At 53.6% G+C, this 17,495-nt stretch overlaps 2 protein-coding genes across 10 annotated transcripts in view; one reads left to right on the top strand and one right to left on the bottom strand.

The window, feature by feature from the left end:
• The window catches only part of Psme3ip1 (proteasome activator subunit 3 interacting protein 1), a 30,918-nt gene extending 29,892 nt beyond the window's left edge, over nucleotides 1-1,026 (top strand). For all 6 annotated transcript variants that reach the window (XM_050143743.1, XM_050143738.1, XM_050143737.1 and 3 more), the window contains one exon: nucleotides 155-1,026. In XM_050143743.1, the coding sequence (XP_049999700.1) occupies nucleotides 155-372 (218 nt within the window). In that variant the 3' untranslated portion in view covers nucleotides 373-1,026. The remainder of the gene's footprint in view (nucleotides 1-154) is intronic.
• Nucleotides 1,027-5,084: 4,058 nt separating this feature from the next.
• The window catches only part of Cpne2 (copine 2), a 37,853-nt gene continuing 25,442 nt past the window's right edge, over nucleotides 5,085-17,495 (bottom strand). For 3 of the 4 annotated variants that reach the window (XM_050144011.1, XM_050144014.1, XM_050144013.1), the window contains 5 exons: nucleotides 16,500-16,554; nucleotides 13,724-13,775; nucleotides 12,521-12,654; nucleotides 6,621-6,857; nucleotides 5,085-5,497 (listed from right to left, as the gene is read on the bottom strand). In XM_050144011.1, coding sequence (XP_049999968.1) covers nucleotides 5,390-5,497; nucleotides 6,621-6,857; nucleotides 12,521-12,654; nucleotides 13,724-13,775; nucleotides 16,500-16,554 — 586 coding nt within the window. In that variant the 3' untranslated portion in view covers nucleotides 5,085-5,389. The remainder of the gene's footprint in view (nucleotides 5,498-6,620; nucleotides 6,858-12,520; nucleotides 12,655-13,723; nucleotides 13,776-16,499; nucleotides 16,555-17,495) is intronic. The other variant, XM_050144012.1, reaches the window with a different exon arrangement.

The following is a 17,495-nucleotide window of genomic DNA, read 5'->3' as shown; positions in this document are numbered from 1 at the left end:
TGTCAGCTTCCTCACCTGTAGCCCAAAGATGTCCAGAGTTGTTCTGCAGCTTCGGGGCTCTTTGTAGAAAACCCTGGCACGGTGTCCAGGACCTGGGGATGACCCTTCACCATTAGGGAGCGCTATGACTGACTTCCTGTCCTCCCTTTTACAGAGGCTCCATCCTGCGTGTCTCTTGGAAGCTCTTCTCTGAGTGGCCCCTCCATCCACTGCCCATCTGCTGCTGTCTGCATCGGCATCCTCCCGGGCCTGGGTGCCTACTCCGGGAGCAGTGACTCCGAGTCCAGTTCAGACAGTGAAGGCACCATCAATGCTACAGGGAAGATCGTCTCCTCCATCTTCCGAACCAACACCTTCCTCGAAGCACCCTAGCTCCTGACATTACCATAGGAAGCGTCTCCCCAGAGGGTTAAATGCCTGTTCTGACTCAGCATCACCTCCCTCAGAAAACTTCTTCACCTGCTTCCTGTGCACATGTGACATTCTAACCTAACCTAGAATTGTGCCAGAGTCTGCTTGTGGCTCAGACTCTGCTTGGTTTCTCTTTGTGTTCCAGTGCAGATGACCAAACCTGTCCCAGCGATAGGAGTTGGGGTTCAGGCAAGTCTCAGAAATGCCACTGGTGGTGCAAGGGTTCACCGTACCTTGTTTTCCTGTTTTTCTCCTTTCCTAGTAGCACAGGAAGCATTGTCTTGATACACTATTGTAGGTGAATGGGCTGCTTGGTTCTGCCATGTTGTGTGTGGCATAGAGAAGGGCAGACTAGCTGCTGACCTGAGTTATGCCCTAGGTCTGACCCTTCCTGGATGTTATGTGACTAAAGATTGCAAACCACACCCACAAGGCTATGAGCCAACCACAGCCCTTGAGGTGATGTTCTTCCATGTTGTTATTCCCCCCTCTCCAGCCTGCGGAGGTAGGAAGGAGCTGGAAAGGATGACATGTCCATCTTCTGCCCACCTTCTCTCCCTGGAAAACTGTTTTGATTTTGTTTTTGAAATAAAGAATTTAGTTTAAGATTCTAAACATTAGAGAAGCAAATTTACTGAATCATAGCCAGAAACTATAACTGCTGATAGCTGTGTTAAAGAGATGACTAATGCCTCGCTGTTTCTGGAATCCTGCTGCAAACTAGTGGGACATGCCTGTTACGGCTGTCCTCTACTCCACCAAGGCCCTGCTGTTTGCACATACAGCGCTGCAGCTTTTGACGGTGAAGGTATTTCCAGCCTGAGATGCTGCCTCAGTGCTTTTCCTTTATCCGCGCCGTCCCCCCCCCTCCCCCCGCCTCTGCTCCACACTGTCCCCGGGCTTCCCCAACAACAGCTCCTGGACCATGAGCTGCAGGTCTTGTCTGATTCTGTCTTGTGGAGGAGGGAGAGGTGTGCAGGACTCAGGTTGGAAGACATACATCTGACGGTCTGTGCGCCTGCTCCAGAATGAGCCCGAGTTCTCAGTCCCTGGTTCCAGTATCCATTGTTTCTTCCTTCCTATGGGTGTGAGACGAGTGAGACACACCGAATGTGTTGGCACTGACATACTGGCAGGCAGAGGAAGCTCCTCAGTTTTAACGTGGGCAGAGAGGGCCCTGGATCTTATCCAGCCCTTCCTTTCCCCTTTCAGTGTATTGACACTGGTGCCCACCAGCAGATGGTGGTTTTCCTTCACCCATTGTGGATGCCTGTGATTGCTGCCATCCTTTGCAGAGCCTCCCAGTGCTAATCTTTTCTGTCAGTGCGGGAGCGTCAACTCCATCCTGAGAAGACGTTTAGGTAAAACTGCAAGCACCTTCTGCCTCTTTGTCATTGTTCCTGTGGCTGCGCTGTCACTCCTGCAGCGTGTTCTTGCACCCACAGAACCCTGAACCATTTCAGGATGCAGACCAAGACATCAAAGTCATCAGTTCCGTGTGGCTTGATTTCTCAGAGGCCACCGGAGCGTCTCATGGTCGCTGTTGATGTTGAGAAAAGGTGACAGGGCTGTGAGGTTTAAAACTGTCCCCTAACTTCAATTTTCAAACCTGTCGGAGCAAGCTGTCGCTCCATACCACATCTCATGCATCCAGCTCCCCCATTGTTTGCTGCTGGCTGCGCCGCACGGGCTACAGACCCAGGTTTCTTTTCCCAGTCTGCCGTGTAGCCCTAGCTGGCTTCCTGAATGCCGGGGTTACTGATGAGTGCCACGGTGCCCAACTGTAGACTGGCCTCTGCTTTTGGTGTCTCAGGCAAGCCTGAGTCACACCGGTGGCTTTTTTTTTTTTTTTTTTTTTTTTTTTTACAGTAGTTCATTGTGCCTAATGGTGTAGAAGCTATAATTGAAACACCAGTTCTGTGGCAAAGCAGGCCAACCAACAGGGGAAGCAGCCAGGGCAGACCAACAGTGGGCTCCACAGAAGAACAGAATGAGAAGTGGAAGAAAACCTCACTTTAGCTTTCAGGACAGTCAGCCTTGTGCCCTGGCAGGCCTCACACGGGGACACACCGAACATGTGCATCCTTTCCTCATTCCCTAAACGAGAGAGTGTAACAACGTCTAGAATATTATATTGTGGTAGGCGTCCCGAGTTGATGTAAGTAAGCTAGGAATGACTGAAAGTGTACGTGAGGGCGTGAGTAGCTTCTGTGCAAACAGGCCATTTTACAGTCAGGACTTGAGCTTCTGCAGGTGTGGGCCTCTGAGGAAAGGTCTAGAGACCAGGCCCACCAGATGTACTGCACCTGAATAGGGATTTTACAGTTAGGTAAGAAAGTATGAAACATGGTTTGTTTCTCTAAGCCTTGTACATTCTATCAGGGGGCACAGTTCTTAGTTCTGAGACCACTTGGAGAGCCTGCAGTGCTCGGTTGCCGGCTCTAACCGGGAGGCACGGAACTGTCCGGCTTGTAGTGGTACTGCAGTCACTTCCTGTCGTTTGTCCGCCTGAGGCCTGCTGCCCACTTGGAATGGGGGAAAGAGACTTGAAATCTGAGTCAACTGATGTGACTGGACCTCAGCAGGTAGCTGACTCCCTGCCTGAACAGCTCCCAAAGGTCCCAGGACCGGGTAGAAAGCTCGTTCCTCAGGCTGAGGTATCCCCAGGAACACCCTCTCCTCAGTCAGGAGCCTTATCAGAGTTTGACTTCAGTCCTTATTACTTCCCAGCTCCTGAATTCTCCCCCTGTTGGCCTCCTGATCACCTAAGAGAAAAGCTTGGTTTGCCAAGAAGTTCCAGCTTCTTGAGAGCAGCCTCTTTCCACCCTCCACAGATCAGCCACAGTGAACAGCATAGAGGCGGACAAGGCCCTTCACCTGCCCCGTCCCCTAGAAAAGAAGAGTGACAACCAGCTTCCTCTGGGATAGCTGATTCTCTAGATTAGATGCCTCTCGTGCCTGGGTAGGGGGTCCAGAGGGTATTAGTGTGCAGCACACAGTTTCGTATGACGCTGGCAGTCCCCAGTTGTAGCTAGAACAATAACATGTTGGAAGGGTCAGATCTGGTTGCCAGCTCCACCAGCTTCTGCGTTCGTTACTCCAGTTAGCTAAATGTTAATTGCTTAGGCACACCGGGTTCCCTGGCTCTAATGTCCTTGCTGTGGGTTTGTGACTAAGCTGTCATCTTAGGCCCCTTTAGGAAAACAAGTCGCTCAGTAGCAGTGCAGTCATCTGGTTGGACTTGGGTGGTTTCCTGGCATCCTGGCATGCCCAGCCTACTTAGACACGCTAGAAGAGAATGCAGGTACTTTTGGTGCTCAGCTGGAGTCTTGTCAACACCTCTGAAGTCACACCTTAAGGACTCTGCTGTGGGCTGGCATTGTTCCCTCACCTGCTAGAGGAATGGTTTCAGAGGGAATTGGAACAGCTTTAACAGGCAGCCCTGGCCCCAGCTGTGGCGGAGACACAGAAAGGCCCCATGGGAGACTGCAGTCTGCTTCTGCGACCCCACTGAAGCTGCTACACCTACGGTTTTCATTCTGGAAAAGCACTCTGAAGCCAGCCCTTCTCTACACTCTATAGAGGAACCCCAACCTCCCAGAGGCCCAGTGACTGCCTGCTGCGTGACAGAACCAGAATTTTTATGTATGCCTGAAGTCTGGCTTTCTATGTTCTTGTGAGAATTTAGCTTCTTCAGTACACAGCCCTGGGAGCTAGAACCACTAGACTCCCTAGTTGGCCAAGCCAGAGGTAAATGAGCAGTTAGTAGCTGGGTGTGGTGGCACACATCTTTAGTCCTAGCTTCCAGGAGACAGAAGCAGAATGATCTTTGTGAGTTCAAGGCCAGCCTGGTTTACACAGTGAGTTCCGGGACAGCCTGAGCTACATAGTGAGACCCTGTCTCAAAACAAACGAGCATCTGGTGGCCACAGAAGTTTGCTCCTCCCTCCCACCAAGTACACCATGGCTTCCGAGATTGGGACCTGCCTAGTGCTGCCCAGTTCCAGTAGCTAGGAAGGCCTGGCCTGGGGGAGAAGGCAGAGACACCTGCTTTTCCTGTCAGGGTAAGGTCATTAGCAGCTTGAGTGGGAAAGCCCCTTGCAGAGAGCTAAGGGAGATGCTGGGTGTAGTAGAACACGCATGCCCAGGTCAGCCACACTTCCATCCACATTCTGCCTGTCTAGTAGGTACGATGTGTTTCTGTTTCTGCAGGGTCATGGTTGGGCTGTAAAAGGTCCGTGAACAGTGCTGGTACAGGCAGCTAGAAACATGGTGCTCGGTAGAGACATCCTCTACTGCAATCCCATCAGCCTGTCAAAAGGCTAGAACTTCTCAAGAGGACAGGTGCTGTGTGGTGTCTCTCCATGTCTGTACCGTGTGTGCAGTGCCATGTCCTGTGCCGGTCTCACCGGATTGCTGCTGCTGACAGGGAATGCATGTCCCCATGTAGCAGTATGACACTGACTCTTGAAGAGGGAGGGCTTCCTTTTCTAGATGGGTGCATGCTCACCGACCCTCACTATGGAAGAGGCTGAAGGCGACATCTGATACTCCTCTAGTACCCTGAGTGTAACAAGTGGAACACAGTCACAGTGTAGAACCAGAGGAGGCGGCCATACAAGGTGTGCTAGGGACAAGTTCTTCATCGCAGCTGGTGACTTAGGAAAAGCCAGTTATGATTGTAAAAATTTTATTCTCTTTAATAACAATAATCCCACTAAAATTATACAAAGTACATTCAAATACTTGGAGTGGCAGGAGGGTGGGGAGAGGAAGCCGGTTTGTCCTGGAAGCATCATCAGTTGACTCTGACAAAGGAAGCCCAGCTGGGCTGGGGGAAGTTGGGGGTGGAGGTCCGGTTGTAAAAAATAAAAACGTGGACTGGTAGAAAAGGCCACCCACGAGGAAGCAGGGTGAACGTGCATGTTCCTGGGGGAGGCGGGGGGGCTCAGCTGGCATGCTGCTGCTGGGCATGGGCTCAGGCAGGCTCCGAGTTGGTGGGGGGTAGGTTTTTATGCTTGAAATACTGCACTACTTGCTGAGGCAGCTCCGCCAACACCGCTTTGGCCAGAGTTTCTTTTGCTGCCTGTGGAGTCCAGGTGGGGAGAAAAAAGAAAAGAGGAGGAGGAGGATTAAGGAGCGGAAGTTGGGAGATGAGCTAGAGCTGTGTCCTAGAGCTGTGATGGCAGGGGGTCGAAGAGAACCTTAGGGCTAAGGGTCAGGGCCATCTGAAATGAGTGGCCCAGCCTAACCCCACCACTAGCAGTGACTTCCTCACTGAGGAAGTGCCCTTCCTTCACAGGCTGGAGGTGTTTGGGGAAAGACCTCAGAGGATGAGTTTAGGAGAAAGAAATGGTTCTCCCCAGTCTCGCTTCTACTCAGCTGGCAGCATTTCAGCCCTGGGAAGCAGCACTGAATGGCCACTACTGAGCAGCCAGGCACAGCCAATGTCCAGTCACTGCCCCATACAGCAACGGATGACCGATGCCCCACATTTGTCCTAGGAAGCCAGAGAAAGGCACACAGTCATTCTAGGCAGATGTATGATGACCACTGGGCCACCACTTGCCGAGCCTGCTTCTCAGGCTTTAGCTGAGGGGAATGAGGCTCAGTAAGGTCATGGCATACCCAACACCATGTGATGCATTATCCGTCCCAGTTAGAGACTAGGCTGGCCTTGCGCAATGTCACCCAAAGACCCAACCAAAAGACAAAGCATCTCCAGAGCCTTCTGCCAGCCCTGGCCTCCTCACGGGTCATCTGAATCAGGAAGAGGCTGGCTACCACCACTATCACTAAATCTCCCCCATATTTTGGAAAAGAAAGCCAAGCTAACAGGAGGAGGGGCTTCCCACCTGCAGAATAAGGGCTGGTTGAAGAAAGCGCAGGAAGCCCCAGCTCTGGGCCTTGGCTCTCACCTCACCAGGCCACAGTGGTCTGTCTGTCAGGCTAGTTCTTACCCAGGACACTGCCTAGAGCCATAATGGGGATTAAGTTCCACTCCTGGGTTCCTTTGGTTTGTGGAAAAGAGTGTCACAATGGCCTCCTCTGGGCCAAGGGTGACTCAGTAGCACCTGGCTCATCGTGGGCCCTCAGAAGCCAACAGTTATGGGGGAGGAACCTGAGACTGACCTGTCATGGACCATGAGCTCTGTGGCAGACCTGCCACTGCCCTTCCCAACTCCGGGGGGCGGGGGGCCCACACTCACATTGCGGAACTCTCGGAAGGGCACAAACTGCACGATGTCGCGGGCGGCCTCCTCGCCTGTGTGTGAACGCAGTCTCCGGTTGTCCCCATCCAGAAACTCCATGGCTGCAAAGTCAGCGTTGCCCACCCCCACGATGATGATGGACATGGGCAGCTTGGAGGCCTGCACCACGGCGTGCCGTGTCTCCTCCATGTCGCTGATGACCCCGTCGGTGATGATGAGGAGGATGAAGTACTGCTGTAAGGAAGAGTCAGCCAGGTGATGAGTGAGGCCCCGGCACACCCCTCCTTTCCGAATCCCCGAGGCCTGAAGAAGGCAAAGGACCCACTCAGTGGGACACTCCCTGCTCTGAGCCTTTGCCAGTTGCTATGCAGTATAGCTCCGGGCCACTGAGGCTTAATCCGCTGCACTTCAGTTTCATCATCTCTAAGCTGAGAATTACTGCTCAGAGCTGGCCTGTCAGCTGCCTGGCAGGCCCAGGCTTGCACAGGAACACATGCTAGTCTACAAGCCTCTGGGGCTGGCCTCCCTCCTCTGTCTTTGTGGGCAGGAATACGTGTACTCTGTTAACTCAATACTTAGCACAGATGGAGACACCCGCAGGGGCTAAGCACAGGTTATTTGGGCCATCACTTCTGGGATGTGGATCAGGGTCACGTCGAGGTTGTAGTATTGCTGGAACTGGGTCAGGAGGAGCAGGTGTAAAGCAGTCACCCTGTTCTATACACAGTGCCCAGGAGGCAGCCTTGGGGCAGACTGATGTCTTAGGCCTCTGGCTTTCACAGACCCTCTTCGACAGAGGGTAAGACGCTCAGGGCTTTAGGCAGCATGGGCTCCAGGCAGACCCCGACACCACTGTACAGTTTGCTCGGAGTCTCCTTGCTACCTTCTGTTTATGGTGACACCAAACTTTCATATAGCGAGGTGTGTTTTTATAAATGATTTCAGTTAGACTATATTAAAGCCAGGAGGTGGTGGCACACGCTTTTAATCCCAGCACTCGGGAGGCAGAGGCAGGCGGATCTCTGTGAGTTCGAGGCCAGCTGGTCTACAAGACCTAGTTCCAGCAGGACAGGCTCTAAAATTACAGCAAAACTCTGGCAAAAAAAAAAAAAAAAGAAAGAAAGAAAGAAAAAGAATATATTAAATAGTGAACATGGGTAATCTGAGAATAAAATACACAAAGGATGACTTAGTATGGAGAGGATAGATGACATTCTGAAAATTCACAGGACAATCCAACCAATGGGCCTCGGACTTGGAGTTGGCTGGTACCTTCCTTTCTGCTCAGCCCTGTCCTGGCCATCTTGGAGCCCTGTTTCCTAACAGTGTTCTGCCCTGCCCAGGAGATAAACAGAGGAGCAGTATCCTGATTCACTGCTGGGGCTTCTGTCCTCTAGTCTGACTCCTGATTACCAGAAGGGAAAGCTTGGGGAGGGCAGAGGTGACACAGGTGGGCACAGAGCCACCTTCATACCTATCAGCTTGCAGATGACACAAGCCTGCTTCTTCTTCCGTTCCAAAGTACAAACTACGGGTCAGGGTGTGGTGGGCTGGTGCAGACACTGGCCCTACCCTCCTCACCCCAGCTCCACTGCTGTGCCTTTAAGAGACCAATCCCCAGGCTGGGGATAGTTGTTGCCATGGAGATAGTAGCCTGAACAGCACAGCAGACAGCTGTGGCTGCCAGCCCCTAGGCCTGGTTTTATCAGTCCATCTAGACCCTTTCCCTGCTGCTGCCAGTGGCTGCTTCGGGGTCTCTTCCCTAGCTGGCTTTTCATCCACATTAACCTTACCTCCCAGGCAGTTCAGGGCAATAGTCTTGGGATACTTAGGAAGAGGCCTGACAAAGGTCTAATTGGCTGCTCAGTCAAAGGTAGCACTTGTCGTCAAGCCTCATCCAGCTCTGACATGTGCCCCCCCCCCCCCCCCCCCCCCCCCCGCCACTTCCTGTGGTCCTTATGCTCTCTGTTGTAGTCTGCTGTCTTCCTACCCAAGGATCTGAGTGCAGAAAGGCAGGGTCTGGGCTCCTGCTAGACTGTGGGTACGGTAGGCTGGGTAAGAGGTTCCTGACAACGTAGGACCGTTAACAGACAACCTAACTGAGTCTGGCTTAGAGACCACCAGAAAGCTCAGAGGGATTCAATGGCTTGTTACGGCCCCGTTAACAGGTAACTGACAGGTTCTAGGTTTATGCCCAAATCTACCTGACCACAAAGCTGGGGCTCCTTCCATGCTGTCCTCCGCCACACACTGCATTGGTAGGTGGGCACTGTGAGCCTGCCAGGAAAAGCTATCTTGTCACCCATTAACCTGGGATTGGAGAGTGAGTGGTTGGGACAGTGACCTAGGGCAAAGTCCAGAAGCCTGGCTATAAACCTTCACTCCTGGGTGCCAAAGCCAGCCAGGACAAAGCCAGGGTCATAAACGGGAGCTTCAGAGGTCTACCACCACTCTAGAGGTCCCCAGAGCAAATCAGAAGGGTTGTGGAGGGAGAGAATGGATAGAAGGGGTAGAAAGGGACTCTGAAGTCCTGGTGTCCCTACTGTGCTGGTCCCTTCTGATCCCCTTCCTAGCCACACAGAAGAGTGTCGAATCCTCTATCCCAAGTAAATGTGCCCTCTGCTCCCACGGCCAGGGATGATTTCACAGGAGGTCCCTCCGCACACTCCTTCCCTGCACTCTAGGTGCCCTTGACAACCCAGCACACACTGCATGTCAGGGGCCTGGAATCCAATGCAGGCCTCCAGCATGTAATCAAATAGACTCCCCGAGCCAACTCCCAGTACATTCAAAGATTCCAGGAATGCATTGGGACCAGGACTGTGCACAGCCACTTCTCCTAATGCCCCGATGACTGGGTTCATAATAAACAGACATGACCACAACAGTTCCAGGCAGAGTCTGGGGAGGCTGGTAGTTTCTGCCAAAGGCCCTGGGATGGGAATAAGAGACATTCTTAGGGGGCTGGCTGCTGCCTGTACTCCATCCGGCCCTGGATGCCTAGGCCAGCAACCAGGAATGGGACACAAAAGACAAGGCCTTCCTGACCAAAGCAGAGGCCACTTTCAGGCCACTCAAACCTGCCCATTACCCTCCAGTGGCTCCCCATTGCCCTCAGGAGGAAACCACACAGAGTGCCTGATGGCTTCCAAGGTTCTATGGGAGACAGTCAGCCTTCTCAACCTTACCTGCGCTGTCACAGTCTCCTATCCACAATACACACACATGCCATTGCACAGGCTATTCCCTTTGCTGGGCCATTATACACGCGCACACACACGCACATAAGTATACATGCACAGATACAATCCTACGAAGCTAACTCTAAAGAGTCTCTCAAGTCTAAGTCTGGATATCTCCTTCTAAGCACCAACCTTTGCTGTGTCTGCTGTCAGTTAAGACCATCTGGATGGTCCTGTACTGCAGCCATCAGAGGCGTGGTCACACTGCATCGTTGCTGTGGCCTCCCAGCTAACTCCCGCTAGCCTATAAGCTGGACCTCACTTGTCCAGGCGTCCTTGAGGTTGCACAGCAATGCCCAGAAAAGACATGCGGACCAAATGAATGGAAGAGCGAGGCCCGCTGGAGACACCACCACCTGCCCTGCATTTCCTGCACGTGGATGTGCTGTGTGTGCAGATGTGAGGGAACGGGGGTGACGTCACATCAGCTTCCCCAGCGCCAAAACATGGCTAAACAGAAGCAGCAGCTAGCCCACCGGTTACTTCCAATGCCGTGGGCCTCAAGGTGCACAGCATTCCCAAATGCTAGCCTGAGCAGTGCCCTCAGACATTCCCATATCCAACACATGCGTGTGCCAGGCTCTAGGCTGAACAATGCACACGTGCATTTGGTTGAATCCCTACGGTACTTACAGAAGGAAAGCGCTGGATGAGAAAAACCAAAGCTCAGAAAGCTTCAGCAACCTGCCTGAGTAGCACAACCAGAAAGTGGGGGGAGATGAGGCTCGCACTAGGTTCTTTCCCCTTCAGCTAAAGCCACCCCACAGCCCTACTCACCTCCTTTGGTGGAGAGGGTGGAGGCAAGTGGTGGAGAAGTCTGCATCTACTCCTGGGCCTCAGAGCGGGAGGAGCAGTAGAGACTCCGGGGCCCTACTCTCTCAGTTAGAGATGCTTAGGCACCATCTGAAGTCACAAGGCCTGAGGGGTAACAGCTTACCCCAGGAAACCAAGGGTGGCTTGCAATAGCAAGTAAGACCAAATGGGACTGATTCCAGAGAGGCCAGAGCAGGTGTCTGAGCACAGACACAAAACAAAAAGTGAGGTTCTCACGGGTGAAGAGGAGTGGACAAGACCCCAGCAGACCTGGAGCCCCTCAGTCATGAAGCCGCACGTCTCCAAACCCCACCTCCTGCCCAGCTGACTCCTGGCTGGCAGCAGGTACGGCGGGAGGCAGAGGCCGGGCACACTGCTGGAATATGCTCATGTTCCCTGCCCAGATGGTTTTTCCTAAAGAAGAAAGCAGGCCTGTCTTCATTCCTTTCTAAGACTCATGTAGCCAACAGCCTTGTTGGCACCAAGCTTGGCACCCTCACAAGAGGGTAGTGAAGCTGAAGGCTGCCCCCTATTCTGCCCTATCCAAGCTATTGTATCTCAGAACCCCCAGCAATTAAAGAACAACAAAACAATGTCCTTGCTGGGCCTCATAGAGTTACTGTCCATTCTGGTCACCCCATCTTACATCATCACAGGGGTCAGCACCCCCAATGTATCAGAGGAAATGGGCTTAAAGAGAAGCAGGAATCTGAGTTCTCAGCTGCCACAGACGGGGCTAAACTGGGAGACTCATCTGCACAGTACAGACCACTAGCCCCTTCCTGGCTGTCCCTCCCTCAGCACTTTGTGGGCACTATTCCTGCTTTCCTGAGACGTGGTTACTGTACTCCACTCATTCAAGGCCTTGCATGGGGTGCTCCAGGATTATCAAAGGCTAACCTCCTTGGGCAGCCTGGCATGACCCTCTGGGACACAAACAGGACACTGATCTGCTCTAGACGCATGGAAAGAGGCGCAGAGCACATGACTGGGACGGGCTTCCTCCCCAGAGCCTTATCTGCCTCCAAGACAGTTAGGACAGTCCCAGTTCTTCCCAGAGCCAGCCCTGTGTCCTCTTCTCAGCTCTTCCTCCCTTTTCTCTCTGCTTCTACTTCAGGAAAGCCAACCTCTGCTTCCCCAGTGACAGGTGCCTCCTTCCTCTGAACAGTCCCACAGCGGGCCCCTTCTTCATGGTGGAGAGTCTTCCCTTTGGGATAGGCTAGCAGCATGGTCTCACAGATCCAATCCCATCTATCTACAGAGCACTGTGTTCCTGTCACCCGCCAGGCACTGTGCCAGGCTTAGGGTCTATAGTGAATTAAGTGCACAGAGCCCTGGCCCACATGGCCGAATCTAGAACCGACAGGTGTGGAACCCATGGCCAAGAGGCTGCTAAGTTGCAACAGAGGCAAGAATGGCACGGCGGAGTCAGACCATAAGGAGATGGCCATGCGGTGCTAGTGAGTCGCCATGCAGTGTGGGGAAGAGCCCGTGAGGAAGCACTGGCATCTGGCCCTGGGGGAAGGGACAAGATGAGCAGGGGGTCACAAATCTGACTTCTTGCAATGCTCCAACGGCACTGCTTTCCCGAGAAGGGCTCCAGGAAGCAAAAGCCCATCACACTGGGCTTCTTCAGCCTCAGGACCAGATGGACAGCAGTCTAGAGCGAGTCTGCACCTCACCTGGCCAGGGAACCAGGGGAGGTGAAACATCTTCCTTTCTAGCTCCATCCTGGCAGGAAGATAAGAGCACACATCCCAATCGGATCTCCCTCCTGTTGGGCAGGGTGCCAGCCACTGCTAGCCTCACCCCGGCGTGCACACGCCCTTGCTGCCTACTTACCGTTGCCGTCTGCTGCTGTGTGGCCTGGGCTGCAAACCGGGCCACGTGGTTGACAATAGGGGAGAAGTTTGTGGGGCCATAGAAGCGGATATGGGGCAGGCAAGCTGAGTACGCCTGGGCAATGCCATCCACACCTGCAGAAGATGAGCCGGGTCAGCCCAGTGCCTCTGGGCTCCCATCCTCACTCTACTACTGACAGAGCATCTACTCTGTGCTCTCCCAGAACATTCCTGCCATGGCCAGTGCGGTCTTGAAACAGGAAATTCTCAAGGGCAGGGCTAAGGTCCTAGAATGCCTGGCTATGAAACTCAGACATGCCTGAGTGTAGGCCTGGGGTGACCTGTTTAAGCTTTCCGAGCCTCTCTTAGTGGGTGAACGACAAAGAAGGGGCCAGGCAAGCAGGTGACACGGGGAACTATCTGGAGGTCCACTCTGGGCATTCCTGGCAGCTACTTTGGTGGGGGATGGCTTGAACAGCTCCTTACAATCATGACCAGCCAACACTTCACAATGCTATGCTCCTGGCCCAGGGTTGACATGGACCAACCTAAATTTACGCATGTCTTTGAGGACTTGTACTAAACTAGAGCCCAGGGAGAACTGGCCATCACTTATGGCCAAGGGACACCCTCTATTCCCAAATCATAGCTACAGCCCTAGTGACATGGTGAACTTCCTTCTCTGTGGAGTTCATCCTGGTCCAGCCTTGGGATCCCCCAAAGGGAGAAGATGCCCTTTCATCCCATCCAGCATCTTCTCTCCTCTTAGTTTCTGAACTGTCTTGAGCAACATGTGGGGAAGGGGTGGAGCTGAACTTCCATCGCTTCCTGTTCCCTCCCTGCCAGGCCACCGTCCATCTTTGGCCATCAGGGGAGAGGGGCAGGCAGGAGTGCAATGATGCCCTTCCTAGACGACACACCGCTCTGCTACCTGTCCCCCCAATTATCATCTACTTCCCCATGCACCCAAGGAATGAGCTAAGCAGGTAGCACACCTCCCTAGGCCCAGAGAGGTGCAGCGACTTCTACAAGGCTTCACCAGGCACAGGCGGCAGTCGTCCTTGAACTCAGGACTGTAGGACTCAACACTCCTCTCACCTGTCCCTCTGAGTAAGCAGGACAGGGAGGACATAGGAAGAACAGACACTGGAATCCTGTCCCCCTCCCTCTGCCCACTTCTTCTGCAGGCAGGGCCCACACTCACCTGAGCAGAAAGGGTTGGTGGGGTTGAAGTTGATGGCAAACTCATGGGACACCTAGAAAGCAGAAGACAGGCTGAGAGGCAGCATCCTGCCCACATCGAGGCCAGCCCCCTCTGTGCTGTGGGAATACCTCCAACCAATAGCCTCTAAGATACCAGCCCACTCGGGTGTGGTCTCTTATTTGCATGGTCTCTTAAAGGCGATTGGCTGAAGGAGTGCCCACAGCACCTCCGGGGTTTTACTCCCTTACTCTGCCATATCTAGGTTACTGATCCCACATCTGCCTCCCTTACTTCATAACGGTGAAACTGAGACCTTACATGCCAGTTCATTCACTGGGGTGAGGGTGTCCAGGATGCTGTGTACCTCCCTTGTCAAGAGACCTGAATGGGACAGAGATGGCCCCAACAGCAGTGGGACCCTGGAACACTAGGAACGCCCCTGTTCACTCTTTCCATTTGGGGAGCCACTTGTTTGGGCATTGAAGGCTTTTCCAATCTCAGCACCAGGCAGGGTGTTAAACAGAAGTCTACCTCGCACCTCATACAACTGGGATTGGCTGACCACTGCTCATGGCTAAACTAGGGAATCAGACCTTGCAATGGGGCCGAGTAGGTCACACATAAATTATGCAGCAACCCAAGGCCTGATCCTGCATCCCTGTCACAAGTCCTGGCTCCCAGCCTGGGGTTGGAGACTGGGCTTAGGGGTAAAGAGCACACTCTGCTCTTGCAGAGGACCCGAGTTCAGTTCCCAGCACCTATATCTAGGGGCTGACAAACACCTGTAACTCCAGCTATAGATGAACTAATGCCTTTGGCCTCTGCCAGCCCCTACAATCACATGTACGGACTTCCCCTCTGACACGCATACATAATTAAAAATAAAGTAAATCTTTTTTTAAAAAAAATAGCTGGCCCCTCAAGCTCTGGAGCCAAGCCACGTCTGCTCCAGCACCTGCTGAGCCACTAGGCTGGGTCCCAGACCCACTCTGTCACAAACAAGGGCTTCACACCAACTGTATTCCAGGGACTAGCACGGCAGGAGAGAACCGGGTGCCTCCACACAGACAGCACGCGTAAATGCCTGGGTGCTGTGAGGACAGTGCCAGGGCAGACAGCCAATCCCCACGCGCATGTGGACGATGTAGGCCAGGGCTCCCAGGGAGCAGGAGCACCAGGTGGGACACGGTAGCAGGAAGGAGCCAAGGAGAAGTAGTCGAAGATAATAGGCACACAGGAAAGGAAGAGAGGAAGGCAGGTTCATAGGACGGGTCAGGTGGCAGGATGACGGAATGAGGGCCCAGGAGGGCCAGGTCTGGTATACTCAGGCGGTGTGCCTGACCGCTTAGAGTCCACTGTGTTAGCACCACTGGGCGCTTAGCCTGGCCAAGGCCCCCCCCCCCCCCCCCCCCCCGATATTACCCCGTGACATTTCTAAGGCTTTTGCTCAAGAAACATCTCATTCGGCTGAGTTCTTTGGAAGCTGGCTGTTGTCCTAGCAACAAGCTCTTGCTGGGCCTGGCCACTGGCTCCTCCTTCCCCCACTGTGGCATCTGTGTTTGCCCAGAGCCCCAGCCTGGATCCCTGGGCAAGCACTCACACTCCTGCCTCACACAGTTCAGGGCTAGGATGCCCACTGTTCCTGTGTCTGAACCAGAGTCACTCGGCTGCCCTAAGTGAGCCCTGAGGTGAGCTGAGACGATGGGAGGCCATGCTCATTCTACAGGTGTGTAGCACAGCAGGGCAGACTAGAAGGGGAACTGGCTGAGCTGGCATGCCTGCCATCCCCACAGGCTCCTCCTCTAGGAAGCAACGGATTTGGGCATGATCCTAGAGTCCATGTGCCCTCCTGGAGCACACGCCCCCAGGGTGAGGATAACCTCAGGCAAGCCATATTAAAGCCCTGAGCCTTGGCTGTTTCATGTGTGAAATGGGATAGTGTTCTATGGCCCGGGCTGCAGAAGCTCTCCAGCTCTGTGGCCTGTGTTCTCAGTGACTTCCCAAGCTGGGCCACCCAGAGTTTCCTCCTGCCATATGTAAGGCCATATCTGCCCTCCATCCAGGCCCAGGCCACTCCATGGGCATCTAGGCTCTCTTTCTCCTCCTGTCTCCTTTCCAGCACCCAAGACCTGCCTGCCTTGGCCCTCCTCTCTCCCTGGTACTTTGTAAGCTCTATTGCTCACCCCATGTCTAACCAAGTCTCCCACTATTTCCATCCACTGGAGTCAGGGAGGCTGAGGGCCCCTTCTCCCTGCCCTGTGACTCAAACCGCTGGGTATTCTATCCTCCCTGAACCCCCTTTGCCAGCCTCCTCCACAGTGAAAGAGGGACCACAGCTGACCTCTGCAGCTTGGGGTAAGAATACAATGAAGCTAGCCATCAGGTAGAGTTGCCTGCAAAGCGCTCCAAGAGCCAACAAGCACTGCTACCTGACCTTCTGCCTTTCCTGATGTCCATGCTGTGACTTCTCCCTGATCTGCTCCCCCAATTCCACCCCTCTCCACCCCAGCTCGGCCCTGACCAATTCTGTGTGCCTGGCCTCTCCATTTCACCCAGAGTGGATCTTGGCCCTGCAGCGGGTGTCTACCCCTCTCTCTGCCTTGCGTTCCAGACCATCCTCTGCTGGGCTCTTAGCCTCATTCACAGAGGTGCAGGACTAAGACACAGGTGTAGTCTGGGCTAAGTGCACGGCAGAGAGAACCCGGAACCCTCCACTCCATTCTGCCCCAGCCCCAGTCCCATCTCCACCAAAGGAGGGAGTGTCTATGTCACTTACCTTCCAGTCTGGAGGTAACTGGGCCCCAAACCCCAGAGCAGGGAACATCTTATCACTGAGCAGACAGAGAGAACATGTGAGACATTTGGGCAGCCCTCCCAGCCACACACACACACACACACACACAGGCACGCACACACACACGCGCATACACACCCAGCCCCCATGCCACACCCTCCTCCTCTGGTCCACAGTCTTGTGTACCTTAAGCACTCCAGGAACAGAGAGTAGAAAGTCCCCATCCAGAGTTATTCCCTTCTAAGCCCAAGCCTAAGTTCACATAGCTTGACACAGCAGACATTCTTATTTTTAAGCAGTGGGCCTAGAAGCACCCTAAGATCACAGTAGAAGCAAAAGGGTGCTTCCAACTTCCTGTTTACAATTGGGGGGATTACTCCTAAAATGATAACCATGACCTACCTTCATTAGCCCCAGAGCCTAGTTTCACCTTCCTCCTGTGCCTGAAAGCCACGCCCAGACCTGGCCTCTCACAGTTCCTCACACCTATGGGACACCCTGTCTCAACGTCAGCCACTATGCACCATTTGAAGTAGCCCTCCCTAAATCTGTTTTCCTTAACAAACTCCTCCTCATCCTCCAAGGACCAACCAAAATGGCTACTTCTCTTGAAGGGCCATTGACGGGTCCCTGAGACCCCATAATGCCTCTCTTTGGTGCTCCCATGACTTCTGCCTCACATGTAAACAGATGTCTCCAAATCCCAATGATTCTTCTAATGAGCTTCCAGGCAAGGACAGCGTCTTGTTTGTTTACTTGTTTAACATTTATATCAAAGAAACTCTGGCTGCTGTGCAGAACACGAACTGATGGAGCCCAGGACAGAGCAGGGAGACCAGTTAAAGGGGGTGGTGAAAGGGAGGCAGACTCCCAGCCGCCCCCTGGGGTTCTGCTGAGCCTGAGGGCCAGTGGAGGCCATGGGTGACCTGGTGGGTATCAGGGTCTTCCACTGACCATGAAGCCTTCCTTGCTGTGCAT

The sequence above is a fragment of the Alexandromys fortis genome, unplaced genomic scaffold (assembly GCF_014885135.2).
Source record: "Alexandromys fortis isolate MF-2015 unplaced genomic scaffold, M_Fortis_MF-2015_v1.1 scaffold_1, whole genome shotgun sequence".
NCBI lineage: Eukaryota > Metazoa > Chordata > Mammalia > Rodentia > Cricetidae > Alexandromys > Alexandromys fortis.
This window is presented reverse-complemented; position numbering and strand designations above follow the sequence as displayed.